The following is a 26,677-nucleotide window of genomic DNA, read 5'->3' on the forward strand; positions in this document are numbered from 1 at the left end:
CTAATTTAAACTCTTTGTCAAAGTCATTTTCACAGGAAGACTGATTGGTTTCCATTACAAAGATCAACCAATCACTGAGGCTTTTTAAAATGTGTTCCACAAGGCCCCATCCCAAGTCTGTGACCCAGATACTCTTCCCAATCATCATTATTAGGATTGTTTTTGAACATATCAAACAGTGCCCTCTGGGTTTCTGCAGAAGAAGAAGAAGCTTAAAAAGACAGGTGGGAACATCTCGCAGCAGGAGACATTTTCCCAGACGTCTGACACAAAGTGCAATTGTGCATTAATTAGCTGGAGCTAAATTTGCTGTGTTCCCCACTGTGCGGACTTGTGGAAAGGGGCAGTGTTTTCATAGCAGGAAGGCAGAGGAGGAACTGCCTTCAGCCCTGCCAGTCATAGAACTGGGCTGAAAGATGACAGGAACCCTGGAGGCTCATTACCCAGGAGGCCTAAAGATCACTGGATAGATCTCTTCTGCTTCCTTCCTGCTGAGGTGACACTCTGTATCGCAGCGAATATTACAAATAGTAAGAAGTTCAGCGGTGGAAACTGACTTTTAGAGACTACTTTGTGTTTGAACTGGATGGAATCATTTTAATTATGAGGATGCAGCATGTGTAACGATCTGTCCTCGGTGAGACCTTTAATGTTGTCCATGTGTGGAACAAAGCTTCAGTATGATGGAGTGGGGCTGAGTTGGAGTGAAGCACATCCCTTCCAACAAGGACAAAGCCACTGACAGTGGGGGACATTATCATTTGTTAGGTAACAAACCACATGAGGCGACAGAGGCCAATTTAGGGTTTAGAGGGTACTGGGACACATGCCACACACACACACAGGCGTGCAGTGGGCATGTGGACCTCCACAACATGTTTTACCAGTTTGGGGATATGATCTGGTTGACCTCCTAACACATATTCAGTGTCCTATTGAGCATCTCAGCTCTTTTAACGATAACAAAGCTGAAATGCTACAATCAGAGAATTTTGACAATTCAATTTCATTCAGTTAAATTCAATGTTCAAAAAAAAGATGTGTCCAATGCATCAAAACATAAAAGTACACAAACATATCGATATGAAAAGTAACATAACAATTGAAATGCATTTATGGGGACTGCATTGGGCTTGTCTATTGTTTTGAAGCTCGTGGGAGTGGTGTGCCGGTGGAGACCTAATTTTTGGTCCCCGCGGTGACACGTGTCCCCATGGGTCTGTGTGCACTCAGATAAAAGTCCCCACCGGGATATAAGTACAAGAACACACACATGCTTTGCACACAATCACATCATGCCCGTTATGGCAAGCAATAAATCACTGAAGTTTATAAAAAAAAAATTCAGCGATAAGCTGAGCATGTGGATTAGAAGTGAAACGCAACACAAGGAGGAGAAAAGCTATTAACTGTGTAGAAGTGGAAGAGAGGGACACCTACCCTCTGCTCCTGTGTGGCTACAAAAGTCTGGAAGCCGGGGGCCACGCCAAAGCCCAGCTCGTGAACGAACGGGGGCTCCGCCTGGCTGTGGATCTGCACACGCACACCTGCCTCGAAGGCTGTATCCTCTGGAAATGAAGACAGATGGTAAGACTAGGTTAGATGATTTATTCAGGCAATAAACAAACCCATATGTGAAGAAAAACAACTTAAATGTCTTTGGCTTTTTTGACTAGTTCAGATAAATTGCTCAGGGAATAAAAGAGCGAAAAAAAAAGCTGTTCATACACAACAGATGCTGCAGAGTCAAAAACTGAATTTCCTGTATGAAGCATTTAGCAAATGTTCCTCTTTCGACACAAAGCTACGAGGTTTCAAGATTATTTATTATAACACAAACTCTCGGTGACCTGCCGGCCCATTAGTCTTGACTTAAAACACCTGCGAGAAGAAGGAGGCTCGTGATGTCTAGATGAAATGACCTTTACCGTGCAATTCACATCACTCGTATGCACACACACGCACACACCCACATAGCATTATCTCTCTCAACGATACACTCATCAATCAAACACCGGCAGCAACGGATGTGGCGACAGCTCGAATTAATTAATATAAAATAATAGATGAAGGAATCAAACGTGTGTTTGAAAACAACAATTCCCGTATAGTACAGTATAGTGTGTGCGTGGATGTGATTACGTTTTGAAAAAAGAGTATGAAAGAAACATTGGCTGTTTGAGAGAGATAATCTGTGTGTGTGTGTGTCCTGTAAAATATAGTACCATGTCCTGCGTAATGAAGGTCTCGTACTTGGAGGTGGCTGGTTTTATGTCCTTTATGTCTCATGCTACTCTGTCCAGCTCTTGTCCTTGTGTTCGCTGTACCATTAAGAAGCTATTAGCTCTCTGTTCATTTAGCACAAACATTTAATTGAATCGGCATAATTTACTGAATTCACTGGGAAAAGATTACTGCAGCACAATACGTTTCCAGAGCAGTATACTGAATATGGGGAAACAACACCTGAACAATTCACCCATATGTGACCGCTGACTATATAACAATAACACGCATAACAGCCTCCACTCCAGATGTTCAAACCCAGCTGTTGGGATCTGGCCCTTCAGCCACAAGAGCCCGAGTGAGATCCAACACCGATGGCGGGGGCCGATGAGGTCTGGTTTGCAGTTGGAGTTCCAGTTCACCAAACCAGTGTCTACATCAGCAAATCAGACTAAATCTCATAAGAGGTTTTGAGGCTTAATACAGACTTAAACCAGACAATTTGCTACTACGTTATCAAAGCAGACTAAACCAGGTCACTAGACAAAGTTGTGTTTGGATTAGGATGTCCCCATTTGTAATTTGAAGACTTAAAACCTTCATTTTATTATACATTACCATATATTTTAGTTAGTGGCATGTGAAATGATGATATGATATTAGACTAATGCTCCAATAGTAGTCCAAAGACAATCAAAACACACATAAAAAAGCCACACTGTTGCACTGGGTGACATATGCCTTCATTATAAAGAACACTTAACATTGTAAATAAGCAACTGCATGCCCGAGCCTTCAAAGTGGTGTCTGCACAACACACATATAGGCACTAACTGCACTACCTGTTAATTGTGATGAAGGAATATGACGCCCAGTTTGGCTCTTGAATGTGTTTTTAATGGTATATGTATTACAATGGATTTCTATAAGAGGCATACGCTATCAGATTGTCACTGCCTATGCAATAGCTTAGCAGCAAACATTGTTGATTATGGTCTGTGTTCAAGGAATGAGTTAATAATAATAAAAAGTTAAAATAACATCAATGTTATCCTTTAACACAAAAACTAGGCAGATGTTCAATAAGATGCACTTTTCTGTTGTTACATGGTTGTAAACATAGCTGCACTAACATGATATAGTGCACCGTAATATCTATCAATAATAATAATGTGTTCAGCTGTTGTGTGTTGACCATTTGTCAACCAAAGTGCTGTAAAACAAAAATTGAATGTTCAAATATATTGGATTCATATATATTGGACTTGATGTCCGATCTTCGCAGTGAGTGCTGGGTACAATGATACGGATTAGAAGATTTTCTCAGTAACTGTGAAAGTGTTTCACTTTCATCATATATTAATATGAATCCACAATGATGAAAAGAAAATGTTATTTGAAAATGCATTTTGAAAATGTCATGGCGTTCTGAGTCTGAATAACATATTCAGACTCAAGCAGATCTTCTCAACTGAGAAGCTTGAAATATGATCATGTGCAAAGACACCGATCTCTTCACTAAGAGTGAAAATTACATATTTACATTTGCACAAAAATGAGTGTGTGTGAGTGAGTTAGAGATCAGAGCAAACAGGGCTCGCTGAGCTTGTTTGTGCTCCGCTCTGTTCTGCTTTTCATATCAAAAGATGATCAAGATTAATGATAATTGACCTTGAGCGTCACTGTCATCCAGTATGCAAAACACTTACTTTGCGTAAGACTTTAGCATAACACTGGAGCACTCGGCCCTGTATACAAATATGTAATGTAATAACATATGTATCTATTGCAACCATCACTAATTCAGATACTTTGGAGGTGGTTGTGACACTCGAAACAATGTGTCCACTGTTTTTACAGCCGCAACAAAGGGATGAGGGATTAGGCAATAGTGGAGCCTATGATAACTTGAATGTGATTGGCCAGTGAGCCCAATCTTGGACCCCCACGCAGCATGCTCTGACAGGCACACCGAGGGGGCCGTAAAGAGACAAACAGGGCCGGAGAATACTTTTATTGATTTCCTTTTTGGACGCTCCACTGACGGCAGCCCCACGGGATTTGTCCCAGAATGCCATTGTGTTGAGTGCGCCACTGGCTGAACAAAAAAAGATTGCAAAGATTTGGAGTTACTATGTATTTCATCACCACTATCACGCACATTTGACTTCAAATGATGAGTTGGGGTCAATTACGGCGCTATCTGCTGCTGCTACAATCATAACTTAGATCTTGGTGCTTTGTATGACAGTGAATACATTCAGGTGGTTCATGTGTTTGGGTCTGAGAGAGCATGAGAGGTACAGGAGAGGATCAACTGGGGTGAATGAGGAACTTGGTCCGTGAAATGCTTGAGTGTTTATGAATGTATGTTTAAAATACAACAACAAAATGTCACACTGCATCTAGAATACTTAGCTTCTCTACTTTTAGTTCATATATTGTCCTCTTTTAAACCTAGTAGTTCAAATACTTGTGATCAAACTACATTAGGCACTTTTAAAAAAAATGTAAAATATAAACCAATCTCAGTGCACACGCTGAGGCTGCCACAGAGAAACTATCACATTATGCTCAGATGTTTTATTGCCCCAGTTTTGCAAAAATGTCTAATTTGGCTGTTGGGTGCAAATGTACCTTCTGCATCCGCAGAGACAACTCACAATTTACAAGAAGGTTGAACATGAAATAAATGTCCTCCAAAAAGAAGCAAATGAGCGCCGCAGAGGCGGCTTGTGCCACTTATGATAAAAGCAGTTGAAGTTCACCAACACCACCATTAATTATAGATATCTCTTTAAAAAAAAAAACAGAAACCTCTTTCCGCCATGTGTCCTCACCAATGTCTGGTGCACTTCAAGAAGAATACGCTTCCAACCAGCGGAAGTAATAGTTTGACAAAGATTGCAGAGACGCAAACATCCCACTGAGCAAAACACCTCAAAGGGGAAGAGACCAAAAGCAGAAAAGATAAAAGGATCAAGGTGTTTTCAGCTTTGCACTTGGTTTAACCTGTTGCTGAACAAACATTCTCTCAGCTCCTTCAGGTGCTCCTCAAGAGTGCTTTTTCACCATCGCTTTGATTTAATAACAGCAGACACAGAGTGCAGAGGCAAAGATCTTAGCGCCACACTCAAATGCATGTCGGGCTTCACGCGTCGCTTTTCCACACAGTGTAGGAGCCAAGAGCTGAGATGATGGATGATGAGACAGAAACAGAAGGAGACTTAAAGCGCAGGCTGGTGATGTGATCCATGAGCAAAAAGGGAGAGATTATAAATAACTTGATGTGACTATGCCTCTTTCTAATTTCTCCTCTTGGAGAGGAGATAAAACAGTGTTCGATAAATCAATATCTTTTTTTGTTGTTGTTGCGTATCACATTCAGCATCACTCCATCAATGATACTGGTTGAACTCTGAAATGTTGGGTCTTCAAGTTGAGCTTCCTGACATCTTTGTGTCCCTGAGACGAGAAGAAGTTGAAGAGGAATTTCATCACTCGTTTTCCCAGGCTGTGATGTTTTTTAAGGTCTTGTCTCCGCACTGCAAACATTTCGTAGCTGTGCTGCTGAAGGCAGACATGTGGTGGGTGCTGAGTGTGTGAACGGACTACTTTGATCAAGACTGCTTGACAAATCTAATATCCAAGACTGCCTGACGCTGCAACTGCAAATTACTTTTCAAAAAAGGTCAATGTAAGATTGGAAACTCAAGTTCACAAGATGCAAACATATATATATATATATATATATATATATATATATATATATATATATATATATATATATATATATATATATATATATATATATATATATATATATAGAGAGAGAGATGTTTTTTCTTCTTCTTCTTATAAACATAGGTGAATGTTGTGGGAGATATTTCTAACTCATTTTAAATTACCTTTCTCTGCATTTTCTTTATTACATCAATCTTAAAAACAAGAAACTTGTCAACATGTTGTAACAGGAGTATCTGTGGAACCAAAAGGTTACTTTTCTTTTCTTTCTCATCTCCATCTGCAGATGACATGCATACAATACAAACTGAATTCCTGGTACCCTTCATGTGTTAATTTACGGTTTGATGTGAGAACAGTATGGATGGAAATAACAGAAGGAAATCACTTTATTTCTACCACTGAGCTCTGGTCAGCAACACGATGAGGAGAACGCCGGGTATCCAGGCAACAGGCCGTTTGTTTTCTCCCACCAATCAAACTCATATCAGTCTTGTTCCTTTTTCATACAATGAACCATTATTTTGTTATATGTTTGTCCATCACGATGAAGTGAGGAGGAGTATCATGGCTGCCCTGCAGCTCCCTGGAGAGAGCAGTGTGCTAATAGAACCCCAGAGACCGACTGCTGGCCTCTAGATGATGAACAATAAGAGAACCCACGGGAGGGTAGACGGTGTGGGTATTGGTTGGAGAAATAAAAAAGGTAATTGGTGGGAGAAGATGGGGGATAAGTCCCTGAGCAGTGTGTGTCCATCATGTCTGCACAGCAATGGGATCTGGCTCAGTTGAGGAAACACTACAGTCCCTGCTGAGGCCTACTCAGCTCATCTGGGTTAATTAAACCACACAGCGATAAACATGGACATTGGAAACTGACGCCTGCTGGGAGAAGAAGCTCCACATGTTGCCAGTGGGGTGGCTCGAGTAGTCTGATTGAACATAAATACAACCAAGACGAGTTCAGGAAAGGGGGCTGAGGGGCCTGCTGTCCACAGAAGAACATGAATAGGATTGATAGGTTGTGATCTTTTGATGATGGATCTTCCTTAAGTTGAGCCTAAAGTAAATAACGCCCATCTACTGGGCTCCTCGGAGCTGTGCTAGCCCCTCTGGGAACGTCTGACCCACTGGTTCAGACGTGAGCCGCTCATTCAATGAGCTTCACGGTGGAGACATTCAGGGAGCAAGCCTCCATAAAATACTCAATCTGAGCCACTAACAAGATCTCCAGTATGCGCATCAGGATGGTGAATAATCTTTGTAATAAAGATTATCAAAGAGGCTTCCGTGTTGAACTTGAAATGGATTTGTATATGTATTATGATAAGTAACAAGTTAGCAAGGACACATATTGTCATAGCCATTCAAAACCGGAGGTGCAGTGACTGACAATGCACTTTGTTTAGAGTCAGAATGAATACAGCAGCAGAACAAGTTTGAATTATGTGTAGCAAGAAGTGCTCCAAAAAAGGTGCTTGTGCTTTACAAATCAGCTTCTTTCTTTTTTTGAATTTTTTTTTATTGTGTGAGCAAATCTTTGAGTACAGTGCAATACTTTATCAACCCAAGCCAGTGGGAACAACATTAAAAAAAAAGAAGAAAGAATTGTTAACGTTAACAATATCAATAATTTCACCTGATGTATTTTTATAATGTTCAAGAACATATTTGTGCCTGTTTTAGGGCGATTTCATTAGGGGAACCTGAATCTTTTAATTTAGCCATAATGTTAAGTATGGCTAAATTAAATCATGTGAATGAAAAACTACTTGTGACTCAAAGGCTCATTGTGGGACACAATTGGGAGAGTTTGAAATAATTAATTTACTTGATTGTTTATTTATTTTATTTACTTCAGTTTTGATATATTCCCATAGTAAATAGAGGGAAAGACAGAAAGAACACATGACATCTATTGCATCTGTCCATCCGGGGAGAGGGATCCTCCTCTGTTGCTCTCCTGAAGGTTCCTCCCCTTTTTTTCCCTGTGAAAGGTTATTTTTGGGGACTTTTTCCTTATTCGATGTGAGGTCCTGGGACAGGGATGTTGTATGTGTACAGATTGTAAAGCCCTCTGAGGCAAATTTGTAATTTGTGATATTGGGCTATACAAAATAAACTGAATTGAATTGAAAAAAAAGAAGGCAGCAAAACGAGATCCTGTATATAAGGTTTTGTATCCTGTGTAAAAATGTATTTTATGTCATATTTCATGATAAGTAAGAGCTTGAATCTCATCTATGAAAAAGGTAAAAGGGACCCAATGTACCACCAAATGATTGGTGGTGTGATTGAGAAGATAAGAGGGAGAAAATAATGTGATATTCTTGACTTTCTGAGCATAAGGTTCTGACATACATTACATAATTACTAACTATTTTTGGAAGCAAAACAAGGCAGTTTTTATTGTACGCTACCTGGCAACAGTGATCTTATGACTTTAAACACACAAAGAAATTACCCTAATTAGTTATACTTAAATACAGCACAAGGTGATGAAGAAAAAAAACATTTTCTTTAGACTTTCTCTTTCTTGAGTTAAGAAAGGTTTGGAAGAGGGTGGCGTTTTTCACTCTAATCTGTTCAAATGAAGCAGGACAGGTGAGCAAGGTGGTCATGCGTACCTGTGTCCCCCCACACTGGCAGGTACTCGTCCTGCTGGATGTCCAGCATGATCTCCAGGCCGTTTCCTGTCCCTCCCTTCATGGTGGTGCGGAGTGTCTTCCCTTCCTCGACAGCATTGAACATGTAGCACTTCCCATACCTGGTGAACACCTGACAGGAGACGGCAGAGAAAGAAAGGACCGATAAGTGATGATGAACCCTCTGACGCGGACGCACTGTAAAAACATTGATGGAGCCAATTTATCACCATCTTCTTGGCCACGCCCATCAATTTAGAATCAAAAGTACTTGAGATGAACTACAATATGTTTTCTCATATCAGGTTTTGAGAGGGTTTTACTGTGCTTCCTCCTTTTTGTATTTGTCCCTTTCAACACGGCAATTTGTATACACCATTTTTATACATTTACAAGCTTTGTTACTACGTGTCTGAGCTGTTATTGTTTTGTCGTGCTACTTAAAAATGCCTACATGTAGTAAAAAGTATCACAAATGTCTGTAAATTAATGGATTGTCAATGTTACAAGGTTATTTCAAGGTCTTAGTGTTGTCAAAATGTTAAATAACAGAACAAAAACATATTTCTATGCATATTTTAATGGGCTATCCCAAAGTTCATCAGTTAAGAATGTCAGTGTTAAGTTTGGTTGAATCCTCTCTATTCATCAGCACATTAAAGATAACGCGAAAATCAGATCTTCTTTATCTATGGCTGATGTAAAGATTCTCATTCCCACCTTTGCATCATCCAAATGGGGTGATTGAAATATCTTGTCAGGCCTGCCACGCTCTAGTACTAGAATTCTTCAAATAATTGTGAAAGCTGCTGCAAGAATGAACTCAAACTAGAAAATGTGACACCAGTTCCACTACTTTTAGCCTTCAGAATTATAAATGGCCACGGCTCTTCCTGCCTGCCTGATCTGTCTTGTACTCTGAGCAGGACTAAGGCCTTCTCCAATCATGCCCCCTTCCTCTAGAATAACCTACCTATGGACATTAGACAATTTGATTATGTAAAGCCCATTAAATCCAAACTCCAAACGTTAAATGCGTTTCATATTCTTTATTTATTCGGTTTGTGTGTGTGTGGGTGTGTTTTTTTTTGGTGCTTCAAGATTAGGATAGGATATTACTTTATTCAATTTCGTGAAGCAGCAGCAAACATGTTTACACATAACAATAACATAAAGTCGCAGGGCAGGACATATTACATTTAAGAATTGAAATAATAAAGGAAATGAAAATCTAAATATACAAGCCTTGACTCCTGAGTATAGATTTTAATTTTGAGAGGTTATTACGGCTCTTTGAAATCTGAAATTACAGCGTTGAACTTCGTCAAAGTAAATGCCCTATTTAGTTAGTTTTAAGTGGCTTTTCCGGGTCACATGGTGGAGAGGAGGTCTTGTGGCTCAAGCTCTGGTTGTTTGACATATACCCAGAAGCTGCTTGACTTCCTCCTAAATCTATCTCTTTCACACATTCGGTGTATCCTTTTGTTTTGTAATGTTATTATGTTAGTCGTGGTAGAGGGATCCCACCTCTGGTGCCCCTCGACGTCTACAAGTGTTATGATGAAGTGTGCCCGTCTCTGAAGGACAGGTTTGGCAATAAATGCTGGCTGCCAGAGAGGCACTCTCTTTCTCACATTATCTACCTTTCTTTCAGCAAGAGCCTTCGGCATTTGAATGGTGCACATTTTGGAGGTAAAGTGAAGCAACTGTAAAGCTCAGAGAAACAAGCAAAACAGTTCCTTTAACATTGAATTGCTTAAAAGCAGAACGCACCCTATACCATCTTTCGACCCGTACTTTCAACAGGGCTTCGGCAAATATGACAGAAACACTCTATTCCCTCTATGTTGTTGTAACATATCTTTGTTGCGATTGCTTACAGACTTAAAGTGAATGCTGATACAAAAACATCAACACCTTTGGTGTGTTGTTGCTGCTGCTTTGAAAGGGAAAATCAAATGCTGCTATTTTGAAGAAAAAAAAAGAAGGATTTGTTAGGTTTAGATAGCAGAGTTTCATTTTGACACAAAAGGGATTGTTGTGTCCTATTTGGGCGTAAATTCAGTGCCTCTCTCTGTACCGCCACGACCTCAACAAGAGCCACCAAAACGGCTTCGACGCACTTATGAATAATAAGTGAGTTAAAATGCAGCTTATTTGAGACATCTTTGTGGGCGTAAATGTAGTTGTGGGCTCTCCACTCATGAATAGTTATCCCCATGACAGCCATCAACTTCAGTCTTTGCACTGAGATTTTGTTATTTATAATCTATGCCGTACCGTATGCCCTGACAGGAAATATTAACTTTAACTTTTTCACAATGGTTATGAAGCAGTGTTGTTCAAAAAACTGCAGACGAGTCTTTCTCCTGCAATGGAGTCCGTGCAGCAGCATTCGAGCTTCTCACAGCACTGAATAAACAGCAACGTTTGCCTTTTGGCAATCTCTCTCACCATGTGCCCTTTGTCTCGCCCGTGACAGCATCCCCCCAGAGTATCCCACATCACCTCGGTATCCCACATCGCTTCAATATCCCACATTCGCCTCGGCGTTTGTTAAAAACTCAGCCAGCTCGACATACCTCATTTGCATACAATGATCCGATTCGGGCCGAATTGTAATAACGAGAACCCTTTTTTTTAACATCAGCTGCAATGCAAAGCATTATTTACAATCATACCCAGATGTAAGTCAGTGGTTTTCCTACATTGTCCCAGAATCAAACGACCTCCAAAAAAAAAAAATAAAGCAAATAATACGAGTTACATATCCAGCAACATTCTCACATGACTCTAAAATCATAACTGACTTGATTGACCAATGATGAAAACGTTAACCAGTTGTGAAGATGAGCATTTTTCCCATCACTACCTCCCATACCACACGGTTTAAACATAGCGGTCGAAACAGCTATTTGTCCTCTATGTCGACAGAGAGAGAAATATTGATTTTGAGCATTTAAAAACATGTGTTTATGAAGATCAAGAGGCAGGTGACTGTACTGCATTATGGTCCATCAAGGCTAATGATAGTGGGGATTATTGTAAATATCTGATTTTAGCATTGCTGAAAAAGACAACAAAATGGAAGGCAAAGTACATCGACAATAGTTGTTTTTCAGTGCAGGGGTGTTATGAGATGGATTTTTCATTTCATGCTCCTCCTCCTTTATTGACACTGGCCTTCTCATGGATGGTTTACTGACATGATTGATCGACTATCTAATGCCATAGTGCCACAGAGGTGGCGCAGATCGGAAAAATATGAAGTATCGCATTACAGGTTCATTCACCTCTGCAAAACAGAGATGCTCCCGACAGATATGTACCTGCGCAAAATAAATGACACACTGGGAGCTGCTGGAGCGGACTGAAGAGGACAGCGGATACATATTCATGACACCATCACTCCACGTTTGGAGGAACAATGTGAAGATGTGGCTGTTTTTTTCTTTTTCTTTTATTACTTATTTATCTTTTATTCACATACATCTCAGTGCAGAGCAGAGAGGTACCAAAGAGGTCCCACGTGGTGGGAGTCCAATCTCCAATCTCATGTCTCCTGAGGATTGGCGATGTAAACGCAACTTAACTGCGGTTTCATAAGAAACAGCGTGTCGAAATGCACAACTTTAGCTTGACTTTTGCTGAATGAAAACATTTTTTTCTCATCAGATTAGATCAGATTGGTTTATGCGTCCACCTCAGGGGAAATCTGTCTCTGGCTTTTTCCCAAATACAGTAAAGGTAAATACGATACACATTGTACAACACAATATAACAAATATACAGTATACAAAACACAATAAACAATAGCGCATAATTGGCAGGTGGTAAATGAGGTATAGGAATAATATAATAGCATATCTTATAGAATAAGTGTTCCCTGAATGCAGTCATTCTGTGTTTTAATGCCTGATTGGCAAAGGGAATAAAAAACGTATTTTGTGTCCTTGGGACCCTAAATGAAAAGCCATGATGGGATCATCTCAGACATTCTGCATCCCTCGCCATTTTCAAAACTAGCATTTACACCTGTGATGCTAGTTATATATATTTTAGTTGTCTTTCTTACTGTTATGTCATCTCTCTCTGTTTCTATTTTTTACCATGTAAAGTGCCTTGAGTACCTTTTTTAATACTATTAACAGTCATTTCCCATTCCGTTATATCTATATATGTGTGTCTGTGGATTTATTATTCTTCCACATTATTTTTTTCTAAGCCATTGGCTCCCAAGTGTCTACTGTCAGCATCTCTCTCCCCCTGCCTTTGTAGGGTTAAATTGCTTTCAGGGGGACACTGCGCTACCCTCTTTCACTCCTTTTGTCAAGACTGATGATGTTTGACAGACAGGACCAGGGGCGGGTCAACATCCCATTAGACCTCAGCCAGACACAAAGGCTCCTCCTCAGCCACTGGGGTGACAAAGACACTAACACAACCTTGATAGTGGTGTTCTGGTACTTTGCATATCCTTGCCACTGACCCTGTGTCTGCCCCCTTCCCTTCTCACTTCCTTCCTTATCTGCCTCCTCAAGTCTAGCTGTCAGATGGGAGAAGGTAATGAGTTCCCAAACCTGTCTGAACAATGTGGAAGGGTACAGAGACATATCAATTCTCATTTTACAAGTACATTTCACTTGTAAAAAGTCGAAAAGACGTTTGTCCCAGTTGTCATCTCTATAAATAGAGGAGGAAGTTGGCGGAAATAAACAAGGCCATGATAACCTGCCAGTGTCCACGGAACCTGTTCTAATATAATGTGTAATCTCTTCTTTTGTTGAAGATGCATACATCAATATTCCTATGCAAATTACTATTATCACCCAACTCCGCAGTTTCTCTGAGCTACAGAATGTTTCAGCATTTTTCAGCTGGTTATTTAGGGTCGCGGTTCTCGATTTTGATTGATATTTACCCAAATGTGCAACCCAAACGGGGTCCCGGGGGGAGTCCAGTACTGCCACTTGAGAAAAGTCCTGTGGTTACAAAGGTGAACCTGAAAATGTGTGGACTTTGCTTTCTGCTTTAATATCATTGTTACACTCGGTTTCACATTTTTCAATATGCATGAAATAATGGAAATATGTCAAAGAGGAAGCACATTTCATTACTCATAGTCCCCTCTCTTTGAAGTTAAAATTGAATATTTTTTTCAATCCCTATAATTGCTGTGACTGAATTATGATGGCCCTTGTGTGCATGAGGTGAAAAGTTGTACAGCGACACATAAGTGTAGTGTGTGTGTGTGTGTGTGTGTGTGTGTGTGCGTGCTATGTGGATTCAGGTTGCAGAACCACAGTTGTTACGTGGTTGTGTTGTGTGGGTGGTCTTATTATTTGTTTACGATATTATCCGTTGTTATGTGTGCACGCAAAGCGTGTATAGCGCCGTTGATTTCCTTTGCTTGTATTTATGCAATCTTATATTTTACACATAGAGGCTGGAAAGACTTCAACATTACACCGGGGCACTACTATAGTGTTGACCTCCAGATTGCCACCACATATTTTGCAACCTCGTTTCCAGCGAAAAAGTCCTACTCTATGTTCCTCGCTTTGAAAAATGGACAACGTTAGCGACTATTCTGGTGAATATAGTGGGGCATTTTAGAAGCTAAGGAGCTATATGTTTCCTTTAGAAGCTGGTGGACACAAAAACAGATTGAACAGGTGAATGGATATTGGACACATGACTCCAACTGAATGCTAATTTGGCTCCATGTCTGCTGGTTGTATAAATAGACGCACATGATTACACTTTAGCGCACAATTGTATAATGTATCAATGTTCAAATGGACAAAAGAGAAAATAATAACACAGCAACGCTGCTTTAACTTTTCATTCCTTGTGTCAAAAAGCAACGAGACGTTTTAATTTTAGGACTACTACGTGCTGCTCGTGTCGGTTCTTGATAAGTTTTGAAATTAATTTATTCGTGGGTTCAGTATAAAATGTCAGAGAAGTCAAACTCAGTTGCTGCCAATATCATGCTAGCGCTGCGAGCCCGAAGGTCTGAGAGAGGAGCAGCAAAAGCGATGGGCCACCCACATGCTCTGCTGCCAATTAGAATGCCTTTTGACCAACATAACACGGCTCATTAGTATTCTCAGCTGCAAGTGTGAATGTCTGGAAGCACAGAGCTGCAAACATGCCATGACCTCGCCTGTTTACCATGTAGTGCCTCCCAAAGTCAAAAATCGACGTGGCCATTAGCGTAAATCCCTGTCATGAAGAAAGGTCACTTGTTCGCACCAACCACCCACAGAGCAGACTCTTAAACATGCCCCTGGGTAACGCAAAGAAAAATACGCGTGCAAAATAGTTTAAATTACGGTATCTCCATACATCGGACCTCGTCTGAGGTCTTCCTGTCGCACTCTCAAAGACTCCCAACCATTCTGAATTCATCTTGCTTTTCTTGCATATTTTCCTATTTCTTATCACTCCTTAGCAAATGGCTTATTGACGTCATGCCAAAAACACTGGCAACATATTGCTCCAGAGAGGGGATGCTATCTTTTCTTTATTTTATGCTCCCGCTCCCAGTAGCCCCTTTCTTTATCTCCTTCTGTCCATGTAACGTCCAAGCCATCAAAATGCCCTGAAGTTCGCCGCCGTATACTGACACAGCAAAGCCTCATATTCCAGCAAAAAAAAAGCCATGTTGGCTCCTGTTCAAACATATTTTCCCATTATTTGAGCTGATTCAGTGATGCGTGCATGCCATTATCTGTTAAAAAGTTGATAACAGGAATGATGCAGAGTACTTTTGCATTTGTGATTTTACAGCCTGTTTGAAATTGAAAGTAGGTTCTTTGTTCATCAGGTATACAGAAATACCGACTTTGCTATTACTTTGTGTCAGTTGTGCTGCAGATACACCATTACAAAACACACATCCCTTTCCACAAAGCTAGGAGGAGGAGGAGGAGGAGAGACAGAATAACAGAATAAGCAGGTAATAAGACAATCCCTCATCTCGTTTGTTTTTCTGGCAGGCGGGACATTATCTGAAAAGCACTGAAGAGTGAATTTAAATGTTCGACATAACCGTCAAGCAAGCAGTTTTGTCGGTTCTCACGAAGAGCCTCCACGTTTTTTTACGGTTGCATTCCTTTTGCATGAGCTTTCTGTTGTGATCTGCTGTTATTGTTTTACAAATCGACTTCCATGATGGGAGAATTTAGCAATGCGTTTTATGATAACAAATAAAAGCATAGGGTTTTCTGAGGAGTTAGGAGGGAAAGGGAAAGAGAGCTGCCTTCATATCCTCGAGGTTTACCGAGAGAAAAAGAGAGGAGTTATGTTTATGAAAAAAGGTCTTTGAGTTGCGAGGTGTGCAATTTCTTTCGCAGCCCGAGAAGTGGTTGTACCGCTGCGGCTGTGGGGATAAATAATGCAGAGGGCTGCTGCGTTAGCGACAGGGTTGGCAATGAGTACAGGAAACGCACACACACACACACACACACACACACACACACACACACACACACACACACACACACACACACACACACAAACAACCATCTCACTCATCATTATGGCTTCACGCACGCCACTCCACGACCTGCATGCCAAGCTGGCTGCCCTTGCCTCTTAAAACACCGTCACATCCCGAACATATTTCACGTCACATTAATCAAATTTTCTGCCATTTATGTGACGCGTTGGGAGTTTTATGGAACGTGTTTATCGTTGCACCCTGATGTACGTTCACCATGCCAGTCAATAATAATTTTGATTTCACAGGACAGTACATAAGTGAGTCAGGGCTGCGATAGGACACAAAGGATTGCAGACACTGCTGCCAGCATGATGTTTATGCTCTTGGAGACGAGGGAATAGATAAGCATAACAACTACAAGGAGAGCAATAGAGATACAAAAAAAATGAGGGAAATAGAGAAACTAAATCGAAAATCAAAAGACAAACCCTCTTGAGTGAAAAAATGAACTAAATCCCTGCGTCTGAATTCCGACCAGATTATTGTCTTCAGTTTGAATTGTGTGTTCTTTGGTTTAATAAAGTTTACACCGCGGGTCGTCGCGGAGACCAACAGGCTTTCAGCTCTGCCGTTCGAACCTGATCAATAACGCTGCTGGTTCTGGATGGGCAGTTGTTCTGTTCGGCAATGCCTTCCATTCTGAAAAAAATATATACTTTAATGTATTTAAACTATACTTAAAATGTCAATAGCATATTGCAAATAAACTATCAAAGAAGTGTACTTTCTGCAAATATATAAAAAGTATACTAAAGTCATGCTTTTCACCTATTTTAAAAAAGTATACTTTTAACACCCTTTAAAATAATTATACTGTAGTATACTTTCAAGAAATGTATTAGAAGAAAAATATACTTTAAGTGTAAGTTCTGTGCAATTACTTAAATGTACTTCTTTGAACATATCTTTTGTATATTTCAAATATGCTCTAAATTAGCATTGAAAAAATGTATTTAAAGCACATTTGATAAATATATTTGTATATATGTAATATATATGTAATTAGTAAGTAAACTTATTCATGCTATTACACTCTCAAACTTGCAATGCGAAAAGTCTCAGGCTGCGGGGCACCTTAGGTGGAACGAAAGCTATGTTTTAAATTTCCTACAAATCAACCTACATTATCAGACATTCAAAAATAACAATTTGTGGTTTAAATAAAAGTTGCATGTTGGAATTCTTTCAAGACTTCTGTTCAGACAATTCCCTAAAGTCCTCACTCTGGGCTGAGGATCATAAGAAAACGGTTTCCAATGTACGACTCCTTCTAAATCTGTTTAAAGATAAAGAACAGATTTAACGAATCGGATAAAAGTAGAGACGCACCAATCGTTTGGCATTTTGTCTACGTCATGTTACCAATCTGCATCGGCTGCACTGGAGATTGGACTGGAGACGTGACCACTTAAAAAGGTAGATTGTCCTTTGTTTGTACTTTTGAAACACAAACATGTGTTTTATCATTTGATTTATCATAATGAATATGACACGATACAGCCCACAGCAAGTGGATGGTTAGTGATGCTTTTCTGCTCCCCTCAAGTCGGTTTACGTAACGTCACACACGCGGCATGCAGATCTTGCACACAGTGGCAGTTGTGGCGGCACGTACAGCCATTCACACAACACGTCTTCAAGTTTTGATTGAAATGGTATTAGGTGTGTCGTTGTGTAGATTCATGTTGCACCCGTTTTCTTCGGAAACATTTAAATAGGATGTGCCACAATTCATTTTCAATTGGCAATCAATTTGGATTTTTCCAGCAACATTGAACAATTTTTATACTGAAATAAGTTTGAGTGAGAGTCAGAGAATGTCCTGTAACTTGTTGCAGTTTGAGAGGGAAAAATACATTTCTTGAAAGGAACGTTACCAAAATGTTTGTGTGTGCTGTCAATTCTAGTTCTTAGAAAGAAAGAAAATATAAATTTGCAGGTTAATTAAATAAAAATAAAAAAATCAAATTCAACTTGCATCTTCTTCAACTTTAAAGAAATTGGTAGGTGAGTTTTTTTTAAAAACGTTTATATTAATCTTCTCATCTCCCTCTCCCACCAAATAACAATATTTCAAAAAATTTTGAACTCTTTTTAAATGCAGAAGTCACCTCTAGCTTGAAAGCTTCCCTTTGGTTTTGAAAAGAAAGGTGTCAATCTTCTCTCCATTCAGTGTTCCACAGCAGATGATAAAGGTTTGCTCAATAAGCTTCCAATCTGTATTGAAAACAGAAAAGATGTATTATAATATATACTCTGGGCCTTGTGCTACTATATTCCTCTCCTTTTTTATAATTTGTACTCTAATACAAGTGAAGAACATCTTGTACTCCCTAAATAATAATATAATTCCTCTCTTTCTCTTGAACCGTATTTTCTTCTTGCAGGTGCAGAACAATTTTTAATATTAAAATGTCATGTTTTTTTCCATCTCTGCCAGTCATGGCAGTGTGCAGAAGGTCTACAGATATAGCTCCAGACTAGGAGCTGTCCTCCCTGACTCATCATACACATCACACACACACACACACACACACACACCAAGTCATTATTTTTAATAAGTCACCTCTTGCTGGTGGCCAATGGGGCTCTATCTCACCTGTCACAATCTGTCTGTCTCTGCCGGAGCTGATGTAAAGCTGAGTAATGGGCCTGTGGTGGGGGACCTGTGGCAGCTCATAATCACCAACAGGAAACCAGCTGAGTTGAGTGGATGACATGTTTTGTCTTCATCACATTTTATGTGGAGAGGATGTCAGCATGTCTGTGAGGCTGATAAGATGTGCCTAATGCACTGCCAAGATTATAGCCATTGTCAGTCGTGACCTTCTTTTCTAGTAGGCCTTCAGGAATAGCAAGAACCATCATCTCAAAATAAAGGCTCTCCTGGTACGTGTGACTTTCCTTCACATCAGCTCTTATGTTCAACAAACACTATTGATTTACAAGAGCCGACAACACGGTGGACTTCCTCACACCCCGATACGATCAATACCAGGTGCAAAGCCTCATTATTCCTGAACGTTTAATGAAGCTTGCGGTTGAGTTTCTAAATTAAGAAAAAAAAAAGATTAAACTTACCCGTTAACTCATCGAATGTGTTAACATCAGTGGCAGCGGTCACACGTGTTCTACAACCAGACACGCTGTACTGACAATGTTTAGTACCAATGTGGGAAATCTGGAGGCACTCTTACACTGTAGTTTGTGTCCAGTCACAAGTTGTTTTAGCCATGCTAGCAAAGGGGCTACGTAGACCACCGCATTGGTCCTGACAGTAAAAGCGTACGAAACTATTGAGGCATTCATGGTCCCCAGAGAATAATTCCCATGAATTTTGATTGACTTTTTCTCTAGGACTACCGGCAGGTTGGCATAGATGGATGACCATGAAATCTGGTACAGACATTCCTGCCACCAAGAAGGATGTACTGTAATAACTTTGGTGACTTTCTTGTGATATAGTTGCCTTTTATATGCATACATATACTGTACATTTGCAGTCAGTTTGAAGTCCATATGGCTTGTTTGTAAAAGGGGCACCAGTATAGAGGACGGTCCCAGACCTATGTTTTCCCAATAATGTTTACTGTTGAACTTGAATCGTGCACTGATTCATTGGCTTAGTTCTATTTACAAAAATGTTTAATGTTTAATTTGTGTTGGAACAGAGATACAGCAGACATGTGTATGGACATGGAAGTGTGAAAGAGAGTAGAACTTTTATATAAAAAGCGTTGGAACCCTCTCCTATCTTGACAAGTTGGTATTTCTTATTGGAATAAAAACCAAAAAAGAAATACAATGAGGATAAAAAAGTATTTGGAATGTTTCTTTGGGAAGTGAGTCTTTCAGCATCCATTGGTTCCCTATACTCGTCTAAGTAAGTCCCCCTCATGGATGAGGTATTTTGGCTCAGTTTCCTTGAACATTAGGAAGAATAACCCTTGGAAAATAATGCACTGCAATATATGTGATCTGACAGCAGCTTGCATTATTGCTAGAGCAGCATTTCTTATATGCGGTGCAGCAGAGCAACTGGTCCATGAAATAATACAGACAGAAATGAAATAACCTCTGATCACGGAGATTACTAATGATTTTGGAGCTTCAATTGAAAAGCTTCTGTATGTGTACAACAGTAATCAAGAGAGAGAAGGCAAGAGTGTGTGTGCACCAGCAAATGTGTGTTTGGCTTTTTGTTTATTGTCAGTCAAGAAAAGACTGTATTAACAAATCAAACAATGAAGCAGGAAACTATTACATCCATTATTTACAACCTTACATCTCTGGTGACTTTTGGGCTTTTTGTTTTAGTATAATTAATAAACAAAAAGAGGAGGACAAAACATGTGAAGTAGTGGGCTGGGTTGAGCACCAACAGTGCACAGATTCCCTGTTTTACAGGAGATAACGCCCGCTATAGTGTGAAACTATAATTACCACTACATTAGCAAAAGAAATAATCAACTGGTTGCCAACACCATCTCTTAGCAAGTTAACAACCAAACAATTGGGGCATTTCCCCAAAGACACCATGTGTAGCATTTAGGAGCTCTATTGGCAGATATGTAATATAATTAAAAAATATATATATATATATTTGTTTTCTTTTATATATTTTATCACATGAAAAAAACGTTTTGTTGCATAATGTCGCATAACGACAAACCAAACACTGGATCTGGTTTTGGCCCGTTCACTTTTGCATGTTCTCGCATCGCACCGTAGTTCTCCTCCATGCTTGGCACAAGGGAGAAGTTTCAGTTCCCTGCTAGATGGCGCAATACATGACACACTGCACCTTTCATCAACGTGTGAATTAACATAAAGATAAAGCTGTCAAGAGCAAAGAAGGATACTTCCAATAGGGCTCGAAAAAAAAGAGGTAGTCTTCTGTCAGACCTGTCCAGGACTGTCACATAAAGGCTGGAAGGTATTGTTGTTCCATCAAAAATGGTACTTCTTGTAACACAGCGTTCATCGTAACAATGGGTTAAGAGTTTGTTGCCACCGCAGCACGGCCTCACTATCAACTACATGCCCCTGGAAATGAGCTCTCCAAATATACAGACACACTTGTTTTATACAACACTGCGAATTCCACACCTGGTTCAAATGCACGTGACCTGCCTCCTGAATCTCGTAAATATCTTACTCTGACAAGGTGTACTCTTCCATTCACAGCCACCCTCAGAAACATCAAAGAGCAGGATGCTCGGCTATGATGAAACTCAAAGTGGTACTCCACAACACGTTCCTGCTGCTGAGCTTCAAAAGAGGACTGTGTCAGATACGGGTGTATTCATCCATGTTTTTGTGACATTGTTTGTACTGTTTGTAACATATTGACGGACAGTGGGCAGTCTTTGATCGGTCTGGCAAACATTAAGTTAACTGATCTTTGGAACTAGTTGGTAACACTCATTGTCTGACGACGTCAGAATTAAAAAAATTTAAAAGTGTGTTCCCGAAAGGCCACTCTCAAAGGCATGGAGGGAGTGTTGACGTCAATTCTGGGGTTTTGGGAAGACTGACACAGAAAGGTGAGAGGGAGGGGCTTTCCAAAGCTATTTAACTGTCTTCACGTCCTACAGAGTATACTGGCACCATAACACTGGCCACAGCCTCTGTTCTCCACTGCAGAGCTTTCTTTCTAACACAGAAGAGCGATTTTAGTTGGGGTTTTATTTTAAGGCCATGCTATTGTCTGCTGCATAAGCCCTGGATAATCAAAAATAATTTCCTGCATTAACTGTCACAGAGCACTGTTTGATATTCATATAGAAGATGAAAGAAGAAGGACACTCTGCAAGCTATCTGTCCGTCTGTGAGGTTGGTGCTCTTACTTATTCATGCCCCTCATAATAATGGGGATCTGTCTTGGGAGCAAGCGAACATCCCATGTTGTCAAGGGCAGGCAGGGTTGTGCAAGAGGAGCAGAAGATTTGCATAGAAGGGAAAATGAATAATACTAATGCTGTACAGATCATATAACAGAAGCAGTGAGATGGCAAGTGACATGGGCAGCTAAATGTAATTGGGGAGCCATCTGCAGAAATGAAGACAGCTGATCTTGCATTTCCAATATGTCAAAACTGTTCGTTGTCTCCCTCTATTACAATCCATCACACGGGAGTTCTCACGATGGAAGCCTTATGGCTCCCCATGAAATCATGAACGGAGCAGAGGAAAGAAAAGGATAATGTCTGCATTGTCTCATCCAGCTGCATGAAATTGGATACAGTGATGGGAAAGAGAAGAACAGTCACACTGGGAATTGCTGGGAACAGATATGCCAAATATATGAAAAGACATTTCCTTAGTTTGTCATATTCAAACGGGGGGGACGGGGACGTAGAGAGTGGGTGGAGGGACGCAGTGATGTTAAATCTGATGAAATTATTGCCAGTAGTCTCGACGTGATGTGTGTACATGTGTGTTGTCTATGCAGAAGATCCAGCCACAGAAAAGTGGGTAAAATCCTCAAATTCCCTTAAAACCTCTCCATCAACAGATTATGAGTCATCTTCTGTAGAGTTGTTCGATGCTTTTTGCGCACGAGTCTGTGAAATTTTTTTGATTGAGATTGATCTTGTTCGGAGTTAGAGAAGAGTGCTTTTTCTCAGACTGAACAGCTATTTCCTTACAACTCCATTATTCAGCCTGGCATTGCCTTCTTGTTGGTAGTTGACAGCGAAGTTTAGTCAGCCAGCGAACAGTCTGCATACAGGGCAACACATACTGACACTCATTATTTTCTATGTTAGCCCTCACACCAGCGCCACTTTAACAGCATAATAACGCTGTTCTCCCATTTTCAAGAGTAGAGGCGTGTCAAAGCTCCAGAAAAGCAACAATCTATCCATCTATGGAGCGGCCACCACACCTTGACTACTACTTCCGTCTGTATAGTGCTGCCAGTGTGTGTTATGGGTACCTTTTGGTATCCAATAAATGATTTAATATTGTGTGAAGTTGAGCAAGTTTGCAGGGAACAGCCATCGAGTATATTGGCTCTTGCAATTATCTGGTTAGACAACCAATAATAATGGCATGTCCTCATGAAATGATTAATCCATTAAAAATGACATTTATGTACTAAATAGTTTTCCCTGTTACATTGTCTTGATAATGTATTAAATAATAAGAATAATACATTTAACCAGACCATCCTAACTTAAAACAAGTGCTGCCATTGCCTTAACATAACCACTGTATTGCATTGTAATGTATCAAGTTACATATAAAGCATATTTATGTTTCTTTACCTAGACCTGTTTACCAATAAGATGCAGAAAATCCCTTTTTTTCCCCCAGCTTTCTCTCAAGTAATGCTAGACATTAAACTAAAGATTAGTTGTGAAGATCTGTTTTTGAAAAGTAGCCACACCCAGATCAAAATCAAGGGTTTTCCATACAGTACCAGTCTGTAGTAGGGATGTGATGGTCTGGAACAAAGGCTGAACTCCCCATGTCATTAAATACATATTGAGGGAGATAATTAACCAATGCATCACGAAGAAGCTACATCTGGACCAATCACACCATAATGAAATATATTGGCCCATTCCACTCCAATGTGATTTATCAGGCTCTACTGGAAAATCATTGGCTGTAAAATAATTTGAAACAACAGTGAAAATCACATTGATTATGATAGCAATGTTATGCCTGCCTGTGCCTTCACAGCCTCACCCTAGAAAGGTGAAGGTTTGGTCTTTAGATCCTTTGGTAACATTAATCTGTCATGTAGTTACATCAGGATTACATCAATATATCCAAGCGTCTCCCCTGACATTATCAGCTGTTGGACAGAAGCCCAACAGCTCTTGCATTCCCTGTTTTTATGAAAGAAATTCTATCAGCCACAGCAAATGTCAACAACAGGGCAAGTACTCCCTTGGCTTCCACCTCCTACACAGAGGAAATTGACAAATGTCATGCCTTCAATCACGAGTTGCTGGCCTTTCCAAAAGTGAGGGAGCCAGAAACATTGGTTTCACTTTCAAAAAGAAAGGTAGAATTAGAGAGGATCACATTCTATCACCTTCAGTACATCACCTTGACTAAATAAAGCACGCACCACACAGTATGACCTCACTGTAATCGAAGACAAACACTGAATTTGAAAGGAATCTTCATAGATAATCTTCCAATCCCCATCCCGCACTCATACGCGGGTATCAATTCTGCTCTTTTCTTTTCGTGATGGCTGAACTTGAATCTATTGGCTGACTTCCATGCAGAATGCAAACAAAAATCAGAAGGCTTCTCTCCAAAAAACATGTGAATGCTCAGAGTTCGAGAGCAAGTCCATCTGTTCGTGTACAAGTCCATCTGTTCCACAGATTCATCCTTTCCTTCGACATTAACATCTACGCCCGGCCTATTCCTATGACTGAGTAACTGACTTTTATATTACATGCTATAATTAATCTCTAATCAACTTACTGAAACAGTCTGCTCGCAGCTTCTGAAAAGGTGAACACCTGGAATTGAGTTTTAGATGCTTTGTAACCCTAAAATGAAATGTTTAGGTAGAGCTTCCTGGTGGTCATTGAGCATGGCTATTTGTAATTCTATTTTGAGGATGAGTCTGTTTTTGTCCAGTTCGGCCTTCCCAGCAGACATTTTGTCGGTAGATGCTGATGTTGTACATTTACTTGGATTAGCTGTGTACAATACATTGGTAAAATGGAAGTCAATGATGAATGTGAGGACTGTGCCTCTGGAGATGTATTGATCCGATAGGTTTTCACTCAATATGATGCCATTAAATGTGAATGAGCCGATATTACTTGAACTAGTATTTATTGGTAAGAAAGACAGTATTTACAGTTTGGCGTTTAACTGCTAATTATTTTCATTAACAAATGAACTATTGTTCTCAAGTCAATACATGAATAAAGATAATAAAAATGGTTGACAGTGAAATAAAACAAAAGGAAAACTGCAAAGCATCCTATTTGAGAAGCTGAATCAAGAACATTTTATTTTTAATTAGTAAAATCACTAAAACGATTATTATTGTTGTCAGTTAATCAGCATTGTCAACGGCATTAAAGTGTATAGTTTTGTTAAACAGTACTTTAAAAAAGCAGTTTGATATTGTAGATATAAAACACGTTTCAAATAGACAGAATCAAATAAAAACAGGCTAAACACAATGAAAAGCGATAAAAAATATTCTTACGGTGTTTCTTGGGTTTTTGTTTCTGGTTTTCTGTTTTAGTTTGAAGTTCAACAACAAAAGGGGTGATCATGAAGACAAAGATTATTCACTATAATCAGGATTCACTATAACAGACAAACCGACACTGGGGAAGGAAGTGAAGGGAACCGAGGAACAAGAGACAGAGAACTTCAAACTGAAACAGGAAACAAAAACCCAAGACCGTGACATAAGGTCCATCTTAAAGGTCCATCAACTGACTCAATTTGTGAAATGGCCTCCGACGGGCTATTCTAGAGCCGAGGAGCCACTTCACAAAAAGCGCTGTATTCCTTAAACCGGGCACCGCTAACAAGACATGGTGGGCGGATCTGAAGGGTATGTTGAAGCTGTAAGGTATGAAAAGCTCTGTTATATATATATATATATGGAGAGATTTTGAGAAAATTGGAAGGATTGGAAGGTTTTTGAAGTTTGAGCCAGTATATGAATGCAGGGGGGTGACGCTGTCTCGTTTCTTGGACCTTTTAAAGAAAGAAAGAAATGTACACTTTTATTTATGCCCGTGGGGAAATTCTTCTTTGCATTTGAGCCATCCTTAGCAGTGGGCTGCAGTGAAGCACCCCGTGGAGCAACTGGGGGTTCAGTGTCTTGCTCAAGGACACTTGGACATGCGACTATGGGGAGAGCGTGGGATCAAACCGGGTACCTTGTGGTTACGGGATGACCACTCTCCCCCATGAGCTACAGCCGACCCCCAAACTAACCAGGTAGCAGCGTTTTGAATTAATTGTAAACAGGAAAATGCAGTCAGGGAAATATCTAGGTAGAGGTAGTTCTAGTTATTAATGAGTCTTTCTAGATCAAGAAGTTGGAGGAAAATGCTTAATATTGAAGACAGATCTGAGTTGCAAGAAACTGGAGCTGATAAAAAAAGGTTCTGCTTTTATATATAACATCCAGGTTCTGAGCAAAAGGTCTAATGTAGGTGAAAACGGTGATTGAGGAACTGGGCGGTAACATTAGTGGTTTGGTGTGGGGGCCAAGGAGCAGGGTCTCTGTTTTGTCCTCATTTAACTGTAGGACATTATGAGCCAATCAGTCTGAAAGGTGTTGGCGAAGGTTTTGAAATCAAGTTACAATGGGTAAGTAAATCTGAGTATCACCTGTGTTGCAGTTAAAACACATGTTATGAGTTTGGATAATTCTTCCCAATGGGAACTCGTAAAGACAGAAGAGAAGCAGACACAAAACCAAACCCAGTAGAACTTCACATGCTGGGGTGAAACTAGGCCCGTACGGCCCGCTACGCTTTACTACTAAAGGTTTCAGTGCCGTTAAGAGGGGGCCGCAACTGCCTGCCAAAACCTGAAAATA

General features: G+C 40.0%; 1 protein-coding gene across 2 annotated transcripts in view; it reads right to left on the reverse strand.

The window, feature by feature from the left end:
* The window catches only part of asic2 (acid-sensing (proton-gated) ion channel 2), a 270,743-nt gene that overhangs the window by 10,436 nt on the left and 233,630 nt on the right, over positions 1 to 26,677 (reverse strand). For both annotated transcript variants that reach the window (XM_034539419.1, XM_034539418.1), the window contains exons 2-3: positions 8,598 to 8,748; positions 1,441 to 1,568 (exon numbers count right to left, since the gene is read on the reverse strand). In XM_034539419.1, the coding sequence (XP_034395310.1) occupies positions 1,441 to 1,568; positions 8,598 to 8,748 (279 nt within the window). The remainder of the gene's footprint in view (positions 1 to 1,440; positions 1,569 to 8,597; positions 8,749 to 26,677) is intronic.

This window comes from Cyclopterus lumpus, chromosome 8 (genome assembly GCF_009769545.1).
Source record: "Cyclopterus lumpus isolate fCycLum1 chromosome 8, fCycLum1.pri, whole genome shotgun sequence".
In the NCBI taxonomy this organism is placed as follows: Eukaryota; Metazoa; Chordata; class Actinopteri; order Perciformes; family Cyclopteridae; genus Cyclopterus; species Cyclopterus lumpus.